At 35.0% G+C, this 24666-nt stretch overlaps 1 protein-coding gene across 2 annotated transcripts in view; it reads right to left on the bottom strand.

The window, feature by feature from the left end:
• Positions 1-4681: 4681 nt before the first annotated feature.
• LOC123315781 (lachesin-like) overlaps positions 4682-24666 on the bottom strand; it is a 116604-nt gene continuing 96619 nt past the window's right edge. The window contains exons 7-10 of one of the 2 annotated variants that reach the window (XM_044901634.1): positions 23335-23472; positions 15813-15962; positions 12567-12635; positions 4682-6009 (exon numbers count right to left, since the gene is read on the bottom strand). In XM_044901634.1, the coding sequence (XP_044757569.1) occupies positions 5855-6009; positions 12567-12635; positions 15813-15962; positions 23335-23472 (512 nt within the window). In that variant the 3' untranslated portion in view covers positions 4682-5854. Of the gene's footprint in view, positions 6010-12566; positions 12636-15812; positions 15963-23331; positions 23473-24666 lie in introns of both variants that reach the window. The other variant, XM_044901633.1, reaches the window with a different exon arrangement.

Genomic DNA, 24666 nt, shown 5'->3' on the forward strand with positions numbered 1-24666 from the left:
AATTGTTTGTAGTACACACATTCGATGTTTCTCTTTCTAGCGCGACACTCAAGGAGTGGCGTTATATTGAAAAATTTACCTACTTCCTATCTATTTGTACTGAAAATTGATGTGTCTATGATGTCCGAGTCAACTGTCTCAATTGTGATTGGCGACACTAAGCAACTGTCTCACTCCAGTATTTGGAATGTTTATTCTCCATTCCATGTATCTATGTTCTAAGGTGATAGCCAGGAAGCTTTTACGGAAGGAAGGTTAGTTCTGTGTTTCCCTTCCCTTTAGAACCTCCTTTCTGCTACCAGACCAGTGAAAATTCGTCTAGGTTACTTCTTCAGCGCGTTGGGGTAAGTAAGCCAAAACATATGAACGATAAGTAGAAGTTACGAATATTACAATAGTTTCCACTTTCGTGGAAAAAAAGACAGCACTTAATGAACGTCTTTTGTCAATTTCACCAGGATACGAATTGTAGTCAATGGCGAGACATTTAGAGGAATTTTTTCAGGTAGAAATTCAAAGAAGAGAGAATTTCACCTAGGAAAGTTAATAAGATGATGAATATCTGTTCTTCAATGAAGGGGGACATCAGATATCGATTGAAATTTATTCTGGGAGAATTCTGCATTTCTTAATAAACTTTTTAGGGTTTTCACTGCCAATCTCTGAAACAAAATCAATTAAAAATGACATCACGATTTGCTCCTGCGTAAATTCTTGCACTAATTTGTCAGGAGCAAATTAACTAGAAAAATTGTTGCCTGACAATGAACTGAAAATAAATAACGTGGAAATTATAATTTTATGTGGTAACGTTTCGTAGTCTATATCAGACTCCTTCATCAGACGAAAAATCTATTTTTGAAAATCTTTTGAATTGTGGCTTTTGTTTGACATCAATTGTCAATACATAGAAATAGAGACTGCAGAGAAACGTTGATTCATTTAATTTTGAAATTACCGGATGACAGCTCCTTCTTTAGTAAATTGATCCAAATATGATCTATTCCTACCGAACAATTTGCCAAATTATTATCTTGATCTAATAGAATACACGTAGACTCTTTGATCTTTCGTTTGTAATGGTCTGGTACCGTCATTAAAATTTTAGTGTTGTTCCAATCCATCATGTGGTCTCCCGTATTAGAGCAAATATGATTTGCGATTTGTGATCGATTAATTTCTCTATTTTTAATATTATTTTTATGTTCGCGTTTTCTTATTTCTAGAGGTCTGGACGTTTCACCTGTATAAGTTTTACCACAAATTCAGGGTATGTTGTAAATACAATTTTTTGATTTTTGTTTTTCGTTCAAAGGTTTACTTTTTGTTAATATAGATCTCAAATCATTTTGCGTTTTAAAAACAGTTCGTATGTTGAATTTCGAACCGATTCTTCTTATTTTTTCTGAAAGGCCATTAACATAAGGAATTACATTCAATAAATTTGGTTGTTCTCGATGGTTTGTTGGTTGTTCCTGATCATTATTACGATTTTGGTCAGTCATTTTTCTCTCTAAATTTAATATTGTTTTTTCAATAAAATTTTTCGGGTATTGATTATCCCTAAGAAAATTTTTAATGAAGTCAACTTCATTAATTCTAATTTCGGGTGTAGATGAAATTGAATTAGTTCTATCATAAAGTGTTTTAATGATACCTCTTTTGACACTTACTTGGTGATTGGAATAAAAATTCAAATATCTATTAGTATGTGTCTTTTTCCGGTATACGCTCGTTTCATCAATTTACTTTCAATTTTTATAATCGGTTCATCGGACAAAAATCCGTAAACTTTTAGAATTTTTTTCTGTAAATCACACTTCACATCATAAACCCAGACGGCAGTTGGATTGTCAAATTCAATGTGGGTGTTGAATTTTTTTCGCGATGAATTATGCAAGGATTAATGATCGAAAACAGAGTTCAGGCTGATTTCGAGATCTTAATGTTTCCTTCAGTGAAACAACTTTCCATTATAAAAACGCATTTGGAGCAAATCTCTGTCAACATACTTCCTGATTCTGGAGGGAAAATATGTGTTTGCCATAGACAGCGGAACCGTGTACCGCCCTTTCATTTCCACCAGCCCAAAATTCTAATATAGGGCTTATTCTGCATCAATTCGCCTGGGACTTACACAGCGAATATGAACAACTTTGGCCTCTTGTGCATACGGATCTACGTCGTTCAGTCCTCGTTATTTTGAAACCAGAATAGAGTTTTGATTAAACTCGTGTGTGTACATGAATGGTTGGGTAATGCGAGCCTCTATGTCGAAATAAGATTTTCGAGCGCTTTCAGCAATATATCACAAACTGAATAATTTCATGGCAAAATCAACTGAGAGCAGTCGATTGATCTCGAAAATTAACTCATTGAAATTCATTTTAAACCAGCGATTTACCGGGAATATAGGGGTGAACTAAATTCGGTTGAATCGATCAGAATTACACAACAGAATAGAAATTTGCTATACATATAGAAATCTGAGTATAGTACAGGTATATTCACTGTAGGAGACAGTCTTATGATATAGCTAAATATTCAAATGATATTCAAATGATTGTTATTGAAACTACAACTTTCAAATTTTCTTGACAGTTTACAAAAACGTTAAAAAGTAAATTGAAATAGACAAGAGTTTCTGTTTCTATTTCGAGAACAATTTTTCAACGTCATCATTCGAAATGACTGTGTTTGTCTGCATGTAAATACTTCTAAGAGTCCGCCGAAAAGTTGGTAATCTTCTTCAATTTCTTTTAAACAAGAATTTAGACTCACTATATAGTTTCAATATGGAGGTTTCAGAATACTTTCGTATTATACAAAACTATAAAACTAAGTGAGGAAAGTGCTCTTGAAGTGGCAAGTAAATATCAGTATATCACATATTTCTTTCTTTCTCTTCATACCGGTAGATTCGGGTGACTTGGGACAGTCCTGTAACTTGCTACTTTCTTTGTTTCTTACCATTTATGAGTGGAGGGACGAACTTATAAGATTGTGTAGCGTCTTTTTGGTTAGTTTAACAATTAATTCCTGTTGAGTTTGCCGTGACCAGAGCGTTTGAATCGACAGGAAAAATTAACGAATTCAGGAGAGTAAAAGCGTGTTTTTTTGGTCCTTATAATTTCTAGTGTCCTGTATATGTGTTTCAATTTGTGCATGTGTAATAATTTTTTTCTGGATACGTGGGATATAAGTTACGTCATGAAAAAACGTTGTTTACAAATCAAACGGCAATACGGATCTCACTCATTTATTTTGTTGTTTCATAGGGTGACTTGCGACAATGCCGTATAGATACAAGCGGCGCATTGGCAGCAGGTAATATGCCGATTTTTCGCAGGTTATTATTATTTACGTTATTTCCACAGAAAATCACCAAAGAATGAATGAAATCAAAGTACCCTTGTTTTGTTTAGTTTTTTTACATATGAGTTGCAATATATTTACTTTCGCTGTAATAGGGGTTTATCTTTTAATTTCCTTACTGAATATCAACTATATAATCACAAATTCTGATTTTTCAAAACTATATACACCGTCCCAATTCACCTATATCATTTGAGAGTTGGGAAATCAATCGATTTCAATTTGTTTCCCAAGCCTCCCAACTCGGTGGGTGACTTGGGACAAGTATATTTTATTTTTTTCAAAATTTATATCCGAATTCTGAAGCATTGTATATATCCTAATTCATAGTCTGAGACATTGGGCATATTCGAACCTCTTTTTCAGATAAAAATAGGTCACCGTTTTGAAAATATGACAAGTTGAATCGTCCCAACTCACCCAAATATACGGTATTTATTTTAATATGTGTTTTACTCAGATCCACTTGGAAACAATATCTCGTTAATTTCGATAAAAAAAAATTTCTTGCGAAAAATTATATTTATATAAGAGAAATTCACATTTCCTGAAAAAATATACTGAATTTTAAAGTTTGAATAGAAATACAACTGAGTCTATATCGGTGAAATCTGATGAGAATGTTTAACAATTGAAATCAAATGTTATTCATCGCTTTATAATTTTTTATGGGTGCATCAATTTGACGTTGATGAATATCAGGTCAGGATTCTATAGGCCTTAACATAGAAAAAAATTCTCAAATTCCTTGCTTGAGGAATTGAAGCCTCTTTACTGTGATTCCCAAAATCCTGTATCTTTCCGATTAACTTCTCAAAATTTGGCCAAAAATGGCAGGTTTTATGATGCGATATTTTCTGATAGTCAAAACCATTTCCTCCAAAACTAGTGAAAATTAGTTTTCTGCCACTAAACAATTCGATTTATCTGAAGTGTCCTGCATTTATATCTGCTAAATTTCGACTCCCCCTCCTAGAAGGTTTATTTTTGAAAGTAGGTTCGATAAATCTTTTTCTCCAGATTTTCATCTCTAATCTCAAGATTAATCTCAAGAATTATTCTTACACACATATTTTCAAAAATCGAGTCAAAATCATACTTATGTCAATCTGAAAGCCACTTAATAAACTTACCATTCCCCAACTTGGACCCTTTTTGATATCCAGTCATCTATGCAATCCTCGAACATGGCCCGTTCAGAAATCTACCTGGTAGGTAGCAGTTCGAATCTCGCTTTTAGCCGAATTTCCCAAGAGGAAATTGAAATGCAAATGACGGGTTTGAATAAATCAGATAACATCAAAGGTAGGAAGCTTTCAATGAACTTTATTGGTAAACATTAGGTAGACACTTTCCTATGAACATATCGTGAAATCACGCACTAGGTTCGAGGCAGTTTCGATATAATATTCAGCGCAGGGAAATTGGGATGATCGTCGTCAGTTCTAAGGGTGGTTTTGCGAGTGGTGGAGTTACAAATAACTATCGCATCGACATCTATACCATTTTGATGTTGGTTGATGAATTCATTCAAATGCCGATCAATATAGATAATTTTAAAGCCTTATTTGTTGGAGAAGCACTGGATGAAAGCTCTTTTCTTTCCATAATTTCAATTTCGAATTAAAAATATAAAGGTATTTGATTCATTAAAGCCTCCCCGTCTGAATATTTTTGCCTGTTATATTCTTGGTTTTTATGTAGGTACTTTGTTGACTGTATCATCAAATTACAAGCTCATAATTATTTGTTCTAATATACACAAAAATACTCATCAATCTCTTAACGAAAAATTTTTAATCGGGAAAACTTAATTCAACAATATTAATTCTGCATTCCGGTAGGTTTGGGTGTTTTTTCTTCAGAGTTTGAGCTTGTCAGCTATGTAGTCAGTCACAAGTCAATATAAGCTAATTGTTTCCTATATTAAAACTGGGGTTGAGTACCATTTTTGGTTTATCCTCACATCTTTCAGAAAATATAATGAAAAACTCTTGTACCTGCGTGAAAACCCATTTCATTTCTGAATTTCTAACATTTTCCTCGAAATTTTAGTTACGCAGGTTTCATTTCAGTTTATTGAATCAAGGATGCAACATATGATGAAACTATAAAGTCAAATTTCTAAATTCTACAACCAGGGAGGTAAAATACCCGACGTTCTTCGTTCATCCCGAAGCTTTGTATTATTTTCGTATCAAATGTTTCTATGGTGATTCATTGTACATCAATTAGTGGCTAAAACCGCGCTTGAGTCACGTCTAGAAGTCTAGACCGAAAATATCGATCGGGCCTTCATATTCACCCTCTGGATGATATTCTGTATCTCCACCAATCCTGCCACCTTACCCACTATATCCCATCCGATAAAATATCTATCGTGATATGTACATATTTACAGCATTTCAGTCTCACAAACTGGATATGTTTTATCACACCATCAAGGTAAATGTATCACTTCGTGTTCTGTTTAAACGGATCACCTCAACACCGAACGTAGTATCCAGAGGATCGAGATAGCGATGAAGAGACTGTGGGATTGGGATGCTGCTATGCCACTAAATGCTCCTGGTGGATCTCTGATGTGGGGCGGTCCATTGGATGAGAGAATGAAATCTTCGTCGTAGTCGTACTCTGAAACAATAGGATATTTCAGAAAACAGACTGTTGTTTTTGAAGAAAGGCTAATGTTTTGTATTTTTGCACAGGGTGTATCCAACATATTCAATGTGAGTAAAATTGTTTTATGTTTCATATGGATTTAAGTCGTTTATTCTATTTTAGCTGAATATTTTTACAATCAGAAAGATTCTGAATGAAGACAATAGGAAAAAAAAAAGAATTTCCTTCTATTGGGAGACCCCAAAAAATGATACTAGCTGAGGATTTTTTTTTCAAATAACAGCCATACATATGAGCCAGTTGTCTTGTAAATTTTTAATTGATGTGAAATTTTTATTTAAAGGTGAAGTTCCTCTTGCCTTAGAACTACCCTCAACTAATTTGACTTCCATTAATGCCAGATGATTTTAGTTGAAGAATTCAATATTTTTGTAATTATGCATTAATTCCTTTGAGAGATACCCATTCCCTACCTTTGCATTGGATGCATTTAATATTTGCCAAAGAAGATAACCAACATTAACACTTCTCAAGCAACTGCTTATTTTGTGGATGATCAGTGAACTAACCTGTGATAATTCAATGAAATATTGCAAAAAGTCCTTGGAACTTAATCGGAGGCATTGTTTTTACTCCCCATTTGCCCTGATCTGAACTTATCCAATCAAATCTTCCTTTTATTCAAGATAAGATACCACGTGCTGATCCAGTTATTGATAATGAAATTCTTGGTCAGCACTTGCGCCAATTTGCAACTGTCATTCGCAGTTTGAAGTCTTCAGAAGTCTTCTTTAGAACTTTCTAAATTCGCAATGTAATAAAACGAAATATGAATAGGTTGAACGTGATTCAAAATTCAGCAGCTCAATTACCATATTTTCAATTGTTTACGCATTATGATGAAGAATTTTAAAGGTTATAACATATACAGGGTTAGAACCATTTAGAGGGGGACTACAGGTATATCGGAAACCGTTAGGAATACAGGGTAGCTCAAATTACAAAGAAGTTGCGTTATTAAAGGATGAGTAAATAGTTCCAGAGACAACTCGAAGAAACTGAAAATCAAAATTATCATTTTTTCTCCATAACTCATTTGTTTTTGGAGATTACTAAACGAAATTCGGTGTGTAGTCATAATCCTATATAGCAATTATACTGGTGTACTACTTTTTTGTAATTTGAGCCACTCTTTATTTTTAACGGTTTTCGATATTCCTATTGTCAGCCTCTGAATAGTTCGAACCCTGTATATGTATGAGTTTTAAAACACTAGAAATAGGTAACAATCTCACCAACATTCAAAAATCTGTTGATGCAGCAATATCACAGCGTGAAAAAAATTGTTGCAGCAAAATTATCAAACACAAAAAAAACATTGATAAAATATGACAATGAAGCTTTTAGGTATGTAGTTCTTTACTTAAATCCACATAAAAAACGGGCTTTCTGTAATACAATCAGAAAGAAGTGAAGCAACAACCACTGATAACATTGAAAATTTATTACGTTCAGTGTTTCTCCCCAGAAAAAAGTATAAAGTTATTTTATTGAATATGACGACGGCCGAAGACAATTTTACGGTGAATAAAGTTCGAGTATATGGGCATCCATAAGGAATAAATGTATCTTGGAGTTTGACTGCCGCATCAAATGTTGGTTTACTCATAAATGATTCAATATTTGGAAGAATGTATGTATGATGTTTTTAGTAAAAAAGTTCATTGAATTAATTAGTGGTAAAACCAATCAATTTATAGGTTTCGTGCATTTTCATCAACAGTTTTTTTCAATGTAGATACTTGAAACTATTCTATTTGACTTATCTCCATCATAGTATCAGCCATGTCTTCATATCTATCATCTTGTATCAAATTAAGAATACAAAAATATTATCAATATATTCTTTCAATTTCCTGTGCTCTACTTAAATCTCATCTGAAGATATTATAACAATGCATGACGTGTATAGATATGATCTATATAATGACTTATCCTGTTTCTTTGAGATAAGATTAATGTTTAAAATAAACTTCCCCAATAAAACGAAATTTTGCTGCTCGAAAAGTTATCGTAATTTTTTTAGTCGTTACGTATTTTTCCAGTGAGGATACCCCGCCAGATCTAATTGTATATCAAATTTTTTTCTTGCTGTAATTCCGGAATATCTTTTCATATTTCATCCCTGTCATCAATATTTATATAGGCATCGACAGGGCTTCCCAACCCTATGACGTGTCCTAAGCCGTAAAGCAACTTCCATTTTTGACCATTATCTTTACTGCCTCCGTGCTGTCGACTATAAAAATGTCACCAATTACGCACTAAATACATTCGGAAAACCGCACTGAACCTTTTACGTCGCCATAATGTAGTTATTGCAAAAATTTCGCCTCGTATATTTTTCATCTCTAGTGAAATGACGCGAACGTGCATATGATCAGGGTCGCTTGTCTTAGGTACAGGTTGGTCGCATTATGGCTAGAGCACGTGAAACAATTTGGGCTGTAAAACCTCTTATATTTTGCAATTCGTTCGACATTACAGATATTATGATAGGTCATTTGAAGGTTTGGACGCCCTCCTAATACTCAAATACACGGCACAAATACATTTGAGTATTATAGAAGCCCCAATTATTATATTTCATGACTCTGCTCGTAATCGATCATCATTACTATTTAGATGCGATCTTCTCCACTTAAGAGAACGATTCTTGGTCGACTTCAAATAAGCGTTTCTGGTTGACGAATTGCCAACACCACCCCTTGAATTGAATTCTCTTCATAGATATGAACTGTCCCTCTGTCCCCAGAGGAGAAGAGACTGACACTTGACACTTACAAGTGTCAAATAATAAGGTTATGTGTTGTTAACTAACAAAGACATGGACTGAGCAATGTCAGCATTAAATTGGCTTTTTTATAGAAAAAGAGAAATGATCGTCGGGCATTTACCACTCTTTTTTGTTCACATAGAGGTGAATGGAAACCAATTAAAATTCTAGAAAAAGACAACTGCATGCCCCATTTTCAGTTTCTCTCTGTCACTTTTTTTGACCGTATTTCATGCATAGATAGAAAGGGAAGGCACATTCCATGTCAATATGTCTATGTTATCTAAATAACAACTGATGATTCTGAAAAAGCCATCTTCGTTCATTTAATCAAGCTTCTGTCATTAATTATACATCATATACAGGGTGACAATTTAAAAACTTGTCAGGCCAATTATGTCGCGACAAGGGTGTTTTCAGTGAAAATGCCGGAACAGGTCAATTTTTATTCGGAGGGGGACATATTTTGAGCAGAATTGTAAGCCGAAATCTCCTCAACCCTAGGTGTAGGGGCTGTCACCCCTAAATTGTCAATAGGTAATAGGGGGTGATATTTACCCCAATTGAAAGACCACTTGTCCCTCTACATGAGTACTATGGTTTGCAAATTTTTCTTGTTTCCTTGAAGTAGTTACAGGAGGTAACAATTTGAAAACTTGCCAGGCCAGTTATGTCTAGACAAGGATGTTTTCAAAGAAAAAACCGAAACTGGTCAATTTTTGAAGGGGGGGGGACATATTATGAGTAAAATTGTAAGCCGAAATCTCCTTAAACCTAGGTGTAGGGGCTATACACCCTAAATTCTTCATAGGGAATAGAGGGTGAGCTGAACCCCAATTGGAAGACAATATGTCCCTCTAACTAAAACTAGTATATTGTCTTACAATTGTGCTATAGCTCATTCTCTATTTCCTATCAATTTAGGGTACCCCTACACCTAAGATTGAGGAGATTTTGGCTCACAATTCTGCTAGAAACATGTCCCCCTACGAATAAGAATTGACCCGTTCGGGCATTTTCTCTGAAAACATTCTTGTCGATACATAATTTGCCTGGCAAGTTTTCAAATTGTCGGCCCCTGTAACTACTTCAAGGACTCAATGAAAATTTGCAAACCATAGTATTCATGTAGAGGGTCAAGTGATCCCAATTGAGAATTCAGGGGTAATAGCTCCTACACCTAGGGCTGAGGAGATTTCGGCTTACAATTCTGCTCGAAATATGTACCCCTACCAAAAGAAATTGACCTGTTCCGACATTGTATTTGAAATCATCCTTGTCGTGACATAAATGGACTGGCAAGTTTTCAAATTGTCACCCTGTATGTAGTCGATGTTGCCAAATGGTGAAATATAAACGAAGCCCTTTAAATATCAAAACTCCATATGAGATTATGTATTTGAAAGGCGAGGTTTTGAAGATTATCCATATGAAATAGGCACATTTTCATCTGAAGGACGAAATGTTCGTTTCGATGTTCGGCATCGTTAAACTGTTCAACCTGTTTCTTGTTCAAATAATGAATCGAATCACAGTATCCCGTATATCAAATTCCCATTTATTCCATCTGAACGTTCCCCCATGACCTGATTATAATGAGCAAAACATCACCTACAGATTACGTTCTGTCAGGAAGCAACATGCACCAACAATTCGTTGGATGTCTGATGTCTCTGCCTCAGAACGCTGCATCTCAAGATTTGACATTTCGCGTGGAGCACCTAATCGCATTATTCTTGTACTGTAATTTACAGACGCGACCAGAATGTAATTTGACAAGGAAATATCTTTGTGACACCGATAGTATCTTCGTCATCCCCACGGTAATAAAAGGAGGTTGTGGCTGATTCATTTTGATCTGCGATGAGGAAGAAACCCCTTCAACTCGTTAGTATTGAGAGGAACTCGGATTGAAAATATGTGAAAATCCTCATGAAATTTCTTGCTTCCCTCTCAGAACACAGGTGACTAATAGAATGAAAACCTAAGACTCACTCGAACACCCGTGAAAATTTAAAGTGACATCATTTTCGAACAAAACGATTTTTTCGCTGAAGGCTCTCAGAATCGCATTATCAGAAACAATTGTAATATGTTCCTCTTCCAATTCTTTCTGGAGATTGATATACGTTTGCTAATTTCCAAAACTGGCACTTTCCTTATTGGAATAAAAGAAAATGTTGGACTCAAGCAAAGCTTTCAACTTAACCTGAATCAAGAATACAGACAGTTTATGCAGCGAGATTGGACAAAGCATAAATGAAACTAACATATTAACAGTCATTAAGTTTGAACTTGCGATTGCAGTACTAATGGCGAATTCTCGTCAATTTGGGAGCATCACAGCATATTTATGCAAGTTTAAACTGAATAATTATGAGTTTAATTCATGAATTTTTCAAATGCACCTCGGAAACTATTCAAAACCCCCTTCAAATATTGGGTTTTAAAATTTAAATCGCTTCGTCTCTAGTTTACCATTTGGCAATAGCGCCAACTAGAAGAAGAAAAAAACAATGGCTTGTTTATAAAATAACAGCTGTTGATTCTCAGCGAGCCTCAACAGCAACCGGCCATAAAAATCCCATAAAATTTTACGACCTTCCTCGTCCATCTCAGACTTCATAGACAGCCATCTTGGTCTTTCCCATCAAGATAGTGTATTTGCTGTCCTTTATTATCAACGCATATTTCAGTCGATGTTGCCAACTTGTGCAATAGAATAGAAACGCATTAAATTCCATATACCTTTTATTATTTTTCATTTTTAAGTACTTTAAATAATTTTTTTTGAAATAGTTATTTCAAAATGTGATGTTCCAAGAATTTTCATAAAAATACATCATTTTCGTCAGAAGGAGTATTCCCTATTGAGGTTAATTTTAGATATATTCTTCTTTAGTTATTGCATATGAGAAGTCAGGAACAATTGTGCTTTTTTCCTAATTTTTTTGGGGCAATATAAGAAATTTTTCATCTGGCTCAATGAATATATTTTCTCCCAAACTTCTTCAGGATCCATATTGGGACACATTATTTTTATTATCGTTGCGTTTAACATTCATATTCAATAATTTTGCTTTTCGAAACTGAAAGCTTCATTCAGTATCCCACGTCTACACCAATTTATTGGTGTATATCTTTTTCATGATTCTGAATCGCTAACATCAACAATATTTATTCAGTTTGAAGAAAATTTTCGTTTATAATCCTCAATTAATCATTACTTCTTGTGAATGAAATGTCTTCAATTTTTAGAGATTCTCAAATTCAAACTTAGCTGATAAATAATATATTTGATAAATAATGAAAAGTTGAAAGAAGAATTGAGCAGGAATAATCCAAAATAATCTAAAGTAGATAGATTTTACACAAAACAATTAGAAAAATTCGAGTAAAAAATTAAATTTTCTTCGGGTTAAGTTTCTGATTTATTTTAGGTAGGTATTCCCCGATTCCAAATTAGTTTTTATGTTTATAAAAGTATTATATGCCATCCAATAAATTTATTTTCAAATGAGTTTCCTGACAATAATGATTTCAACAAACATATTTCTAAGTGGGGGGAAACAACCAGTGAGAAATCTGAAATCTGCTATTCTATGAAGGAGTTAATATACCGCGAAATGTTGCAGAAATAAACAACTTCTCTCATAATCTGTTGAGTAATTCCTCAAAAAAAAATTTAAGAGAAGCACCTTATGAAGTATTATGGTGGGAAAAATTCACTCACCCTTATTATTCTTATAATGGAACGTGGTTGTGTGGATGAGAGACTTCACAGTGGTTGGTGCTGCAATTTCTGAAAAAAAAAATATTCATAATTTTCTTAAAGACAGTGAGTTAAATTCCAATCGATCCATCAATTTTAGTGAGACGCATATAAGTGTATACAGGGGGAGTCTTTGACTGGTACAAATATTTTAACAGTAGATTCTTGAGGTCAAAAGAAATACTCTTTTCCTATACCATTTTTTCCGATTCGACCCTGAAAGATATAGCCATTTTAATATTTCATAATGAGCTCTGCCACTCCAGGAAAAACAAAATGACCCTCAGAATAACTAGCTGAATCTGTGACACTACACATCTGTGGATCTTTTGAACAGAGTTGTATTCAGCCAAAGTAGCCAATTATTCAAGTTTCACAGATACTTTTTAATTTTTGAACATCAAATTACTCGAAAACGGCGCATTAAACGAGAAAGTATGAAGAATATATTTATTTTACAGAACGTTCAGATAAACATCAGATAGCGTTCAACTTTGCTTCAAGAGTTGGATTCTTTAAATTTTTGGTATTTTTATGACTTAATGGTCATAATGAGAAAACTGGGAGACTTGGGTGATATCTTGTGTTCGAAAAAGATTAATCAAATAAATCAAAAACTATATTCGGAAATTCATCTAATTCGATAAAACCGTTCGTGAGATAAACTAAAAATAAATTTTTTTACGGGTTTTCAACCGAGTCTAACTTCACGAGGTAGAGCGGAATATTTCAGTTAATTCAGGTTCAACCGTGCAACCCCATCACCCTTCGAAACAGGAATTTTTCATTCGGTAGCATCAGAATCCACTCCTTTACTGATTACGCGAACCAGACGTTGAAAGCGAGATGCTCCGCCTAATTCGACTTTCAGCACAAAGATGAACAGACGGAAAATGGGGAAAACTGTGGAAACTAGCAACGTAAACGTTGAGTTAATCACACGGCATTCTAATTAACGAATTTTCCATTTGGAGCGGTGCATTACGCGTAAAAGTACCCGAAACACAAAGTAGCAAAGTTAAATAAGTTTTTAGTATATAAATAGATGGAATCATTTTTGACGTAGGTGAGGCGGGGAATATTAAAGAGCGGGATGAGACGAAATTTCAGACTGAAGTTTACGAACGCAACATATCAAGGGAGAAAACTATCTTCATGAATAAATAATTCGAGCATTCCGTATTTCTCCCTTCTTCTAATTGGTATATGGCGTGTAGTAGTCGGTTGGCGAGGGTCTAAGGTGAAATTATGATGTTTGTTCGAAGACAAAGCAACAAATTCATGTGTTCACGCTTGCGGAACACACGAGGAGTTCGTGCGTGGTTTAATAGGTGAGAATGAGACATTCTGAGGTGAATTTAAAGCCGAACGTGATCATATCGACGTTCGCAAAAGGGTTAAAATTCTTTTTTCAGGTTATACTCTCTATCAAGCAGAAAAATTCAGTACTCGGCCAACTCGATGGTGACGTGCGATAGGTACTTTCTGGTGAACAGAATCAATGGCTCCTACACTTTGCGATGATTCCCACCCAAGAAAGCATAAAATTCATTATACAGACTGGGTGATTCCCTCTGGCATAATTTCATATTTAGAATTCTGTAAGATGTCCTTGATAAAATGAAATAATATCTTTATAATTGTAAAATGAGCTATACAGGCTGGCAATTTAAAAACTTGCTAGTCCAATTATGTCACGACAAGGATATTTTCAGAGAAAATGCCGGAGCAGGTCAATTTTTATTCGGAGGGGACATATTTTGAGCATAATTATGAGCGCCCTAGGTATAGGGGCTATCACCTCTAAATTCTTTATAGGGAATAGGGGGTGAAATTTACCTCAATTAAAAGATCACTTGTCCCTCTACATGAATACTATGGTTTGCAAATTTTTGTTGAATCCTTGAAGTAGTTACAGATACTGACAATTTGAAAACTTGCCAGTCCAATTATGTCACGACAAGGATGTTTTCAAAGAAAAAGCCGGAACAGATCAATTTATATTCGTAGGGGGACATATTTTGAGCAGAATTGTAAGCCGAAATCTCCTCAAACCTAGATGTAGGAGCTATCACCCCTAAATTCTCAATAGGGCATAGGGGGTGAGCTATACCTCAATTGAAAGATCACTTGACCCTCTACATGAATACTATGTTTCGCTATTTTTTATTGAGTCCTTGAAATCATTACAGAGGCTGACAATTTGAAAACTTGCCAGGCCAATTATGTATCGACAAGGATGTTTTCAAACAAAAAGCCGGAACAGATCAATTTTCAACGGGAGGGGGACATATTTTGAGCAAAAGTGTAAGCCGAAATATCCTCTAACCTAGGTGTAGTAGGGGCTATCACCTCTAAATTATTCATAGCGAACAAAGGGTGAGATAAACCTAAATTGGAAGACAATATGTCCCTCTACATAATACAATTGTCTTCCAACTGAGGTATAGCTCACCCTCTATTCCCTATTAGGAATTCAGGGGTGAAAACCACTACATTTAAGATTAAGGAGATTTTGGCTTACAATTCTGCTAGAAATATGTCCCCCTCCGAATAAAAATTGACCTGTTCCGGCATTTTCTCTGAAAACATCCTTGTCGAGACATAATTGGCCTGGCAAGTTTTCAAATTGTCAGCCTCTGTAATGATTTCAAGGACTCAATAAAAAATTGCGAACCATAGTATTCATGTAGAGGGTCAAGTGATCTTTCAATTGAGGTATAGTTCACCCCCTATGCCCTATTGAGAATTTAGGGGTGATAGCTCCTACATCTAGGGTTGAGGAGATTTCGGCTTACAATTCTGCTCAAAATATGTCCTTCTACGAATAGAAATTGACCTGTTTCGACATTTCCTCTGAAATCATTCTTGTCGTGACATAATTGGTAAGTTTCCAAATTATCACCCTGTATGTACTTGAAGAGGGAAATAAAATCATTTTTTGATATACGAGATAATATTTCTTTCAATTTCTCAAAGAGCAACTCCTCTACTAATGAATCTGGGAATTTCATCGAGCTCGGTGCAATCGTTCGGTCTTGACGAATTTTTAACTGGCCCCATCTTTTTGGGAATTGTCCGTAAGTCAAATTTGGACAGGCCTATCTCCCAGAGAAATAACCGTAGAGCTAAATGTGATACGCATTCTAGAAGAGCAACTCTTCTTATGATAAATCTCTGCATTTCATCGAGCTCGGTGCAACTCACCTTCAAGTTTGATCACACCATCAGTCTCTCCAAGTGAATTCTTGGCAACGCATCTGTATGATCCAAAATCATTTTTATCCACTCTTCGTACCTTCAGCATCATGTATTTCTTGTAACCGTTATCCATGGAAATGGCTTCATATTTGTCACCTGGAACAAAAGACACAAATGAAAATTCTGATGCTACATGAATATGATTAACTTCGTTGGAGATATTAATGCGCCCTTTATGAAGAGAAATACTCATTAATTTTACTCGGTTTTTTTTAATTGGCCTGTGCAATTTGCTAATGATGAAATGTAATTATGTTTTCAACCAAATTTGATATGCCGAACACGTCATTATCTTTTCGTTAGATCATTTGATGGGATTCACCTACACGGTGGTAATTTTTACAACATAAAATTATTATTCTCCACCATTCTGTCGTTCCTCATATTTTGGACTTAATACTTAATACAATATGCATTCTCTGAAAATTTTAGAAATTAATTTTTTTTTCTAGATTATTTAATCCATTTGTTTACTGAAACAGTGTAATTTCAGTAATCAGTTTAGCAGTATGGAGTCATAAGAGGAAATTCTACAATGTCAGTTTGTACATTTTCTTTTAAAAGCTCCATCTGTTGAATAAGAAATTTTTTTCAGAAACTAGGTGTAGAAGGTTTCAAAAATTTTGATATGACTTCAGAGCTTCAGACTTCAAATTTATAGGATTTTATTGCTTCTACCACGAATTATTTCAGGTATGTTGACAAGATTCACCAAGCGAAAAAACATAGGGTCAAAATACCAGACAACTACGAGAGCGATAAAGTGCCACAAAAATATAATTTTCACAAATGTGTCACCGACAAAAGTCAGTATTTTGAAGAGCAAGTTGAAGTTCTAAGATACAAGTGAAATTTCTGAGGTTTAAGACTAATTTTCCAGTTGAATGTCGCAATTTTAAGTTACGAATCGGATTTCTGAGATACCTACATGCCAGAATTCTGACTTACAAATTAAAATCCTGAGAAACAAGTTGAAATTCTGACACAAGTTCGAATTTACAGGTAAAAGTAGGAAGTCAGGCTTGTGGATCGGAATTTTGAGATAAAAAGTCAGAATTCTGAGTTGCAAGTCAGAATTATAAGGAACAAGTCGGAATTATGAGTTGCAAGAGCTGCTGGTCAGCTCTTGAGCAAAAAATCCATAACAATTTTTATTCTTGAGGAGAATTTTATACTGCGAAGTTCTGACTTGTAAGTCAGAATTCCTTAGAATTCGAAATTGTGAGATGAGATGTGAGATGAGATGAGATATCATTCAACATGTTGAGTCAAAAGTCAAGTTCTAAGTCCTGAGTTAGAATTTTGAGTTGTAAGTCAGAATTCTAAGACGCAAGGCATGAATTTGAGAGTGAATCAGTGTTGGTTGGATGACATTGGAACCTGATCTAGTCTATCCGTGAAAGTGTTTTCAGGATAATGTTGGACGAACTTATAAGAGTATATTTTCCACTTTCCTTCACTACAGTGAAAATTACTGCACTGTCTTCTAGTCAGACATGGTGTTCTTACATATACAGGGTGGGCAAAACTCGTTGTCTACTGAGGGGATCTCAAGAACCATAGCAGCTAGAAGAAAACAGATGACACATTCTCGATGTTTTTTTTCATGACTAATCCAAATCTGAAATCGGAATCGGCCTATCATTTTTAGATTTCGAGTTATAAACAAAATTGCGATTCTGACGATTTCGAAAAGTTCTCATAACTTTTTTGTTTTTGAAGTTACAGATTTGTAACTTGAACCTTCTTATACACTTCCATACGTAGAATCTACTGACAAAGAATTTTTTTCCAATTCAAAAATAACAAATTCAATGAAAGTTTGCATTGAAATGGAAGTTTACCTAATGATTCGAAATGAAAAACTATTTTGAGCTTGTCTGTGGACTCTACATGAAAAAGTGCCTGTAGAAGGTTCAGGTTTCAGCTTTGTAACTTCAAAAACAAGAAAGTTATGAGAACTTTACGAAATTGTCAAACTCAAAAACGAAGTATCGTAGGAGGCTGCGGTTTTAACCATTCTTTGTTTCTCCGAAAAAGAGCTCGGAAACGTGTCATCTGTTTTTTGTAGCTGCTATAGTTCTCGAGATCCTCTCAGTAGACAACGAATTTTGCCCAGCCTGCACATATTACCTGCAATATCTATCTTGTATCTCAGAATTCCTACTTTGTCTCAAAGTACTGACATGCAAGTCCAAATTCTGCCTTGTTTCTCAACTGATTTCTGAGTTCTGACTTGTGCCACAGACCTATTCTGGCAAGGTCCAAATTTAACCTTTCGAAAAAGTTTTTTTATCGTGTGGCACTTTCGCAAACAATTTTTGTTATAATGTTTTACTTTGACGTGGTGTTTATTGTTTATGATATATTATAATATAACTATAGTATCAGAGGAGTATATTTCATTATAGGTATTTCGATAGGAATCGAACCGAGATGCCTAGGCAGTTACTCGTGTTTACTAGTAATTGAAATAGACATACAAAGGTACCGAGAATGTTCTGTTCAAACACGTGAGTGAATAGCTTCACCACCCGCTAATTGTTTATCAATAAATATCCCACGAACCGAAAGAGGCAAGCCTACCACGCGAAGGTCATTACGTTTCGGAGGTGATAACCAAACAATGAACAGCCGTTTTCATTCCAAAGACAAAAGCAGTGTAGCATTATGATTAACGAGCGTATTGTGTATTACAATCAGAGTCCGCCTTCTGATTAATCGTTGCGTTAATGATGAGGAAAGAAAGAGCTACAGAGGGATTCATCTGAGTGCTGCGGCTTAATGGAGGCAACGCCTGTCTTACTATGTCACGTTTCTTATCAAATCCCACACAGTCTAACCGGGAAGATTGAGTAATCCTGCCAGATATTATCATTTTCTCCTTGGATTCAGTCTTGTTCGTTTTGGAAAGTGGTAAAAACGTTCTGTAAGCATTCCCTACAACTGAATGTCCATAATAAAGTTCGTTAAATAAAAAACTTTCAAAGAGTCCAGACGAAAGATGTTTTTCAATACAATTCATTATACTAACCAATTTTGATTTAAAAGAAAATGAAGTAGGAAAATTCTGCATTCGAGTTTTTTCAAGCTCAAAGATACATATACGAGGATATATTGAAAAATTCTTAGCCTACTATAGAACCAAACAAAATTTCAATGTCAAAATATTCTATTACTCAACATTTTCTCCTCTTGATTGGATACATTTATTACAGCGAACCTGCAACGTCTCTAGACCTTAAAAAAAATGTTTTTTCTTGCTCTGCAAACCAGACCTCCACAGCTTTTATTAACTCCTAGTTGGGATAAAATTTACGACATTTTAAACTTTTTTTCAGTGGAGGAAAGGGATGATAGTCCGATGGAGCCAAATCTGGTGAATAAGGGAGGTGTTCTAGTAATTCAAACCCTGAATCACGAATTTTTTGCATGGCAACATGAGATTTGTGTGTAGGAGCGTTGTCCTGCAAAAACAAAACAACTTTGGATATCTTCCCGCGTCTTTTCTCTTTAATTTTTTTTTGTAGAGTGGTCACTGATCTCCGGTTATTGTTCTACCCTTATCGAAAAATCAATCTTGATTACTCCATGGCAATCCCAAAAAACTGAAGCAAGAACTTTTCCAGCATATTTTTGGACCAGAACTTCTAAGGTCATGGAGGACCAGAGTGTCGCCATTCCATCGATTGTTGCTTTGTTTCTGGATCGTAGAAATGTACCCAAGTCTCATCCATAGTAACAATTCGGTTTTAGAAGTCTACATCGTTTTCAAAACGAGCACAGATCGAACGCGATGCTTCTACCCTTGCACGCTTTTGGTCAACATTCAAACATTTGGGGATCCATTTTGCAATTTTTCCCATGTCCAAATTTTCGTGAACTATATGATGAACGCATTCGTATGAAATATTCAGTGCTTCAGATATCTATGCTATGGTAACGTAATATTTTTGTATGTTTGGAATTGGTCTAGACTAATTAGATATCAATACATCTTCGTATGTTTTTCACAAAGATCAACTCAAAGTTTTTCAAAACTGACAACTTCCATACGATATGATCATCATTTGAGTTATGCATCATGAGATATAGATTAGTTTTTAATATCATTCATATTATTATACAGTGCTCAAAACTCAAAGCATATAATTTGCATACTTGTAATATCTTGCAGTATCTGAGAGGACTTGCTGGATACGATCACTAGGACTAGAGAATGCAAGCTTTGGAACACTTTGCTACAGGACGCTTTCCTAGGAAGCTTTGCAGACCTCCAAGTGAGTCTTTTCACCTTCAATAGAAACCTATTCGTTACCTGAGCTCTCGAATTTCCCCTCCAGAAAAAATATTCTAATTCTTAGGTTCTAGAGTGAATCTTGCAAAAAATCATTTCAGAAGGATAATGGGCATATCTGATCCGGATCCTTTGGTCTACAAATACATGTTGTTTTAAACCAAGTGAGACAGCTGTTTCTGAAAGAACCTTTTCATATCGAAATGTACACAACGATCGATCATTAAAAACAATATTTACTCATTCCGAAATTTCGATAAAAGTCATTACCAAAGCCGCATATGAATTGGAAAACCTGTATGTTCTCGATTACCACTACCGTTTCCGAAGGGGATTAATATTCGAATCCCCATTTCATGAAGCTGCTTCCACATTCATTTCGATACGGAGGTAATACGGGTAAAAGTGAGATTAAAGTTATGCAGTCGAATTAGAGAATTATCAACGAGAGAAATTCGAAAAATGAAAAATTCAACAATAGCCAATAGGGTAATCGTCATCACTTGCTCATATCTATGAAATGATTTTTTTTTCAATTCTCTAGAACTGACATCCTTCTATGTTCAATAATTTTTAATTTTTGTGAACCGTATATCTATTTCTCCTTCTACCAATCGGCAGAACTAGTCAAAATATCATGACAAAAATAAATAAGCACAAAAGCCTCTAGTAGAATATGCCAAGGTTGTATTTGTTTATATTTTATCGACGATTTTTGCCAAAAATTTTTTACATTATAAGAACTAACCTCCCATCATATCCCCAGAATTTGCAATTGATAAATATCCGAATAATTCCAATCTACCTAACAAACGGTCTTTATTTGCATCATCAGATTATTAATTTTTTAACTACATCGAAATAAAACTCGCCTTCATGCATAAATTGTCTTGAAATGATCAAAATCTAGTGAAAAAATTTGTATCGTCGAAATATATGTATCCTTATTCAAATCCATTGGAAACGTTGAACTTGCAGCTTCATTGCTATCCATCTAATATCAATGAGAGGTTTAAAAATTCATGTTGAATTCGTTCAAGATGCAATAAATTTCAAATAAAACTTTAAATGAGATGCACCTCAAATTTATAACATATGACGTCATGTAAATAGGGCATTAGAAAGGGGAATAAGATGGAATGCATGCCTGAAAATATATTCGACATATATTATTATCTATTAAACTTTAAGGGTGCATTTTGACTTCAAATTATAAAAGGAGAATTTTATTTCATACTTTCTATTTCAACCAAGCTTGGCAGTTGAAATAAGGAGTAGGAAATAATAGTCTCTTTTAATAATTTAGAGTCAAAATACACCCTTGAAGTTCAATACTTATTGAACTGCTGATTCTTAAACATTGGAATGCAATATATTATTTTCTCTACCAGTTTTTTTTGTATTCTAAACGTGCATCTGAGTTATAGTTCAATGATGGATGAACATCAATTATGGGCTGCCTCCATTGACCATTGTTAGGATTAGGTAAAGTGGTGACCGGATCATGTGTTTTCCATTCATAACTCACTATGTCTTGTGGCCAATTAGCGATGAGCTTTTCATTATGAAATGAGAGATGAATAAAATAAACAAGTATACGGTTCGATGAAAGGGAAATCATTATTGAATCCCATGAACGAGCACACAATAATTCAATTACGAGGAGATTTCAGGGATTTGAGAATCTTATTGCGAGTATACCTTGGACACAACATGAAGGTGATTACAAAAATCTGTGAGAACTCCGGTATTCGATAAAGAGTGGCTAAAATTCCTGATGATATGTTTTCTTGAACTCCTCATACACCAATGCACATATTGTATGAGTTTATTTCGATGAAAAGCTAAGGCAATTCACCTTTTCGTGAAATTCTGCAAATTTCAAAAAGTTGAAATTTCGGAATTAATGCATCATCATAAATGTAATTTAACAGCATGTTCTTGACTGAAGTAATGGAAATAACACATCTCTGATGATAATTACCTTTTTAAACAGCATCGAGTGCGCATGATATTAATATTTGCAAATCGTGAACACTTCACCCTACTGAAATGCTTGCTTCTTGCAAAATTAAAAAAACTGTAAATGATTCAGCCATTTTATTGAAACTCCGGCTTAACCGCGATGAAAAAGGTTTTATCGGAGGAATTCCAACAATCTTGGAGCGGTTGAGCATGAGGGAATTCATGAAAGATGTACCCAATTGTTTTTTCAGGGGAAGTCAGAAGAATTTATGGGACCCTCAGATATGTGTATAACGGAATTCACCAGCACTTCACTGGATTTCTCAAAAAAGAAGGGCAAAAACCATCTGGGAGTTCAGAAGGGTTTATTGCTCCATAAAAGGCAGATATTATATTGGAGTTCCTTTACCGTGTATAAAAAACATGCGACATAAAGGTTGGCTAAGAAAATTTTATTTTTGCTCACCATTGTGATGCAAAGTGCAAGTGGGCGCTTTTCACATCTTTTCAATTTCAAGTATTTTCATGAATATGCGATTTATCATTTCGGAATTATTCAGCTTTATGTTAAATTGTGAGCAATGATTTATCGAGAAAAATGTCTTCAGGAAATAAGTGTCATTCCAGTTGAATACTATCATTGGCTTTTCTCATTGGTAAGATGAGTTTATCAATGTATGTACTTAAAATTTCTACCCAAATCACCCGAAGGAAATGTGTCTACTGTGTAAGTTACCGGGTGTTTTATCTGAAAATATTTTAAATACTACTTCGAAATTATTTTACTAATTATTGTCCTATTGGCAGGAAGTAGTCCACCCCTCCTAAATTCTACGACACTGGTGAAGTTCAAACTTTTTCACAGTTCTCGATCCTTCGATAGTTTCTATGTAAATATTCTACTAATTTCTCGGCAACCAATTCATTATTTTTCGAGATATACTAAGTTGAACAAGAAGGGCACAATATTTTTATCATATTCAGGAGACATAATAATTTTATGTAGGTTATTTCGGTTTTTAGCACAATATGTGTTCGATAGTTGAAATATTTCGCATTTGTAATGATACACACTGTATAACACAGAGCACAGAAACCTGTATAATTCATTGTGACGTTGATTTTATTATCTCAAATACACCCTTGTATTTCTTGTCTGAAAGAACGTAAATAATCCCGCCTCAGCACTGATAATAATACCACTACCTGAGATAATCATGTCACCCCTCTCGGTGGTCCAGTAATTTATGGAGGTTGGAAAAGCTTCAGTCCGACATTCTAGAGTCACATCTTGTCCGATGTAAGCTCCTTCCAACTGGTTAGGTATGGAGAGCATAGGTGGAACTGAAAATAGAAAGAATACTAAATTATACATTTCACGAAATTTCTAGAAAAATAATAATTGATACATTGAAACAATTTCGATACAGTGCCATATTTTTAATACCCAGCATTCGAAAAAATGCAATTTCATGTAGGTAACGAAATTCTAAAGGCAAATATCTTGTGTGTGTTATAGTTATAGTTAAGTAAGGGGGTTACATTCCACTGCGACCTTAAGGTCTATTTTGCCTCTCATTAGAGCGGCCCCAGCTACAGAGTTCCAGTGGTCTCCAGTATCTGAGAGGACTTTAAGAAGGCTAGGTCCTCATTCCTACTATAATTTCCTCGTCCAAGACATTTCTTGGGCAGCATTGCAATGACGAGGCATTCTGTAAACAGGTGTACAGGAGTTTCCTTCTCTTCCTTAGATTCTGTTAGTTGTTAGTTTCTGGTAAGCCCGTTTTCATGATATGCTTCCTAAGGCGACAATGTTCTGTAAGGTAGCCAGGAAGGCGTAACTTATTCTTACTGAGATCCATATACCTACTTCTTGCATCTTGCAGTTTCAAAATCCCTAAGAACTTTATGGAAGGATGCATTTCTGGAAGAATCTTCCAAGTGTTTCTCTTTAGGCTGAGTGGCGTTTGTGCTCTCCTTCTGGTGGAGTTGTTCGCCTCTTTGTCCCTCGATTCCAGAGTGACTGGAAACCCAGACTTTTGGCCTTTTTGTTCCTTTGATTCCAGAGTGATAAGGAACTCAAACTTAAGGTACCTTGTTGTTCATTTCATTGAGTTTCGTTCACACTCCCAACCAGCCTTGGTTGATGCACAGGAATTCTGTGCTTCGATAGCAGCTATGAGAATGGATCACTTTGTCCATATTCATGATAGTTCCTTTCCAGGTTTATGTAGACGCATCCTTCGATTTCTTTTGGATTTCTGCCTGAAGAACATTCGATCAGGAGCCTAACGATAGTTTAGACTTGTTGCCTCGAGATGGATGAAATTCTCAGATTGATTACGAGAAGAATTGCTCTTTCAGAATATGTATTACATTCAGATCTACGATAATTATCTTGGAAGAAAAACTACTCGAAAGCTGATCTTCGAAAAATTCCCAAGAAAGGTTCAAATAAAACTTCCTCAAGACCTAACGGTTGCGCCGGGGTGAATGAAATGTCGAGATATATTTCTAGAAAGGTTGCTCTTCTAGAGT

Source organism: Coccinella septempunctata, chromosome 6 (assembly GCF_907165205.1).
Source record: "Coccinella septempunctata chromosome 6, icCocSept1.1, whole genome shotgun sequence".
In the NCBI taxonomy this organism is placed as follows: Eukaryota; Metazoa; Arthropoda; class Insecta; order Coleoptera; family Coccinellidae; genus Coccinella; species Coccinella septempunctata.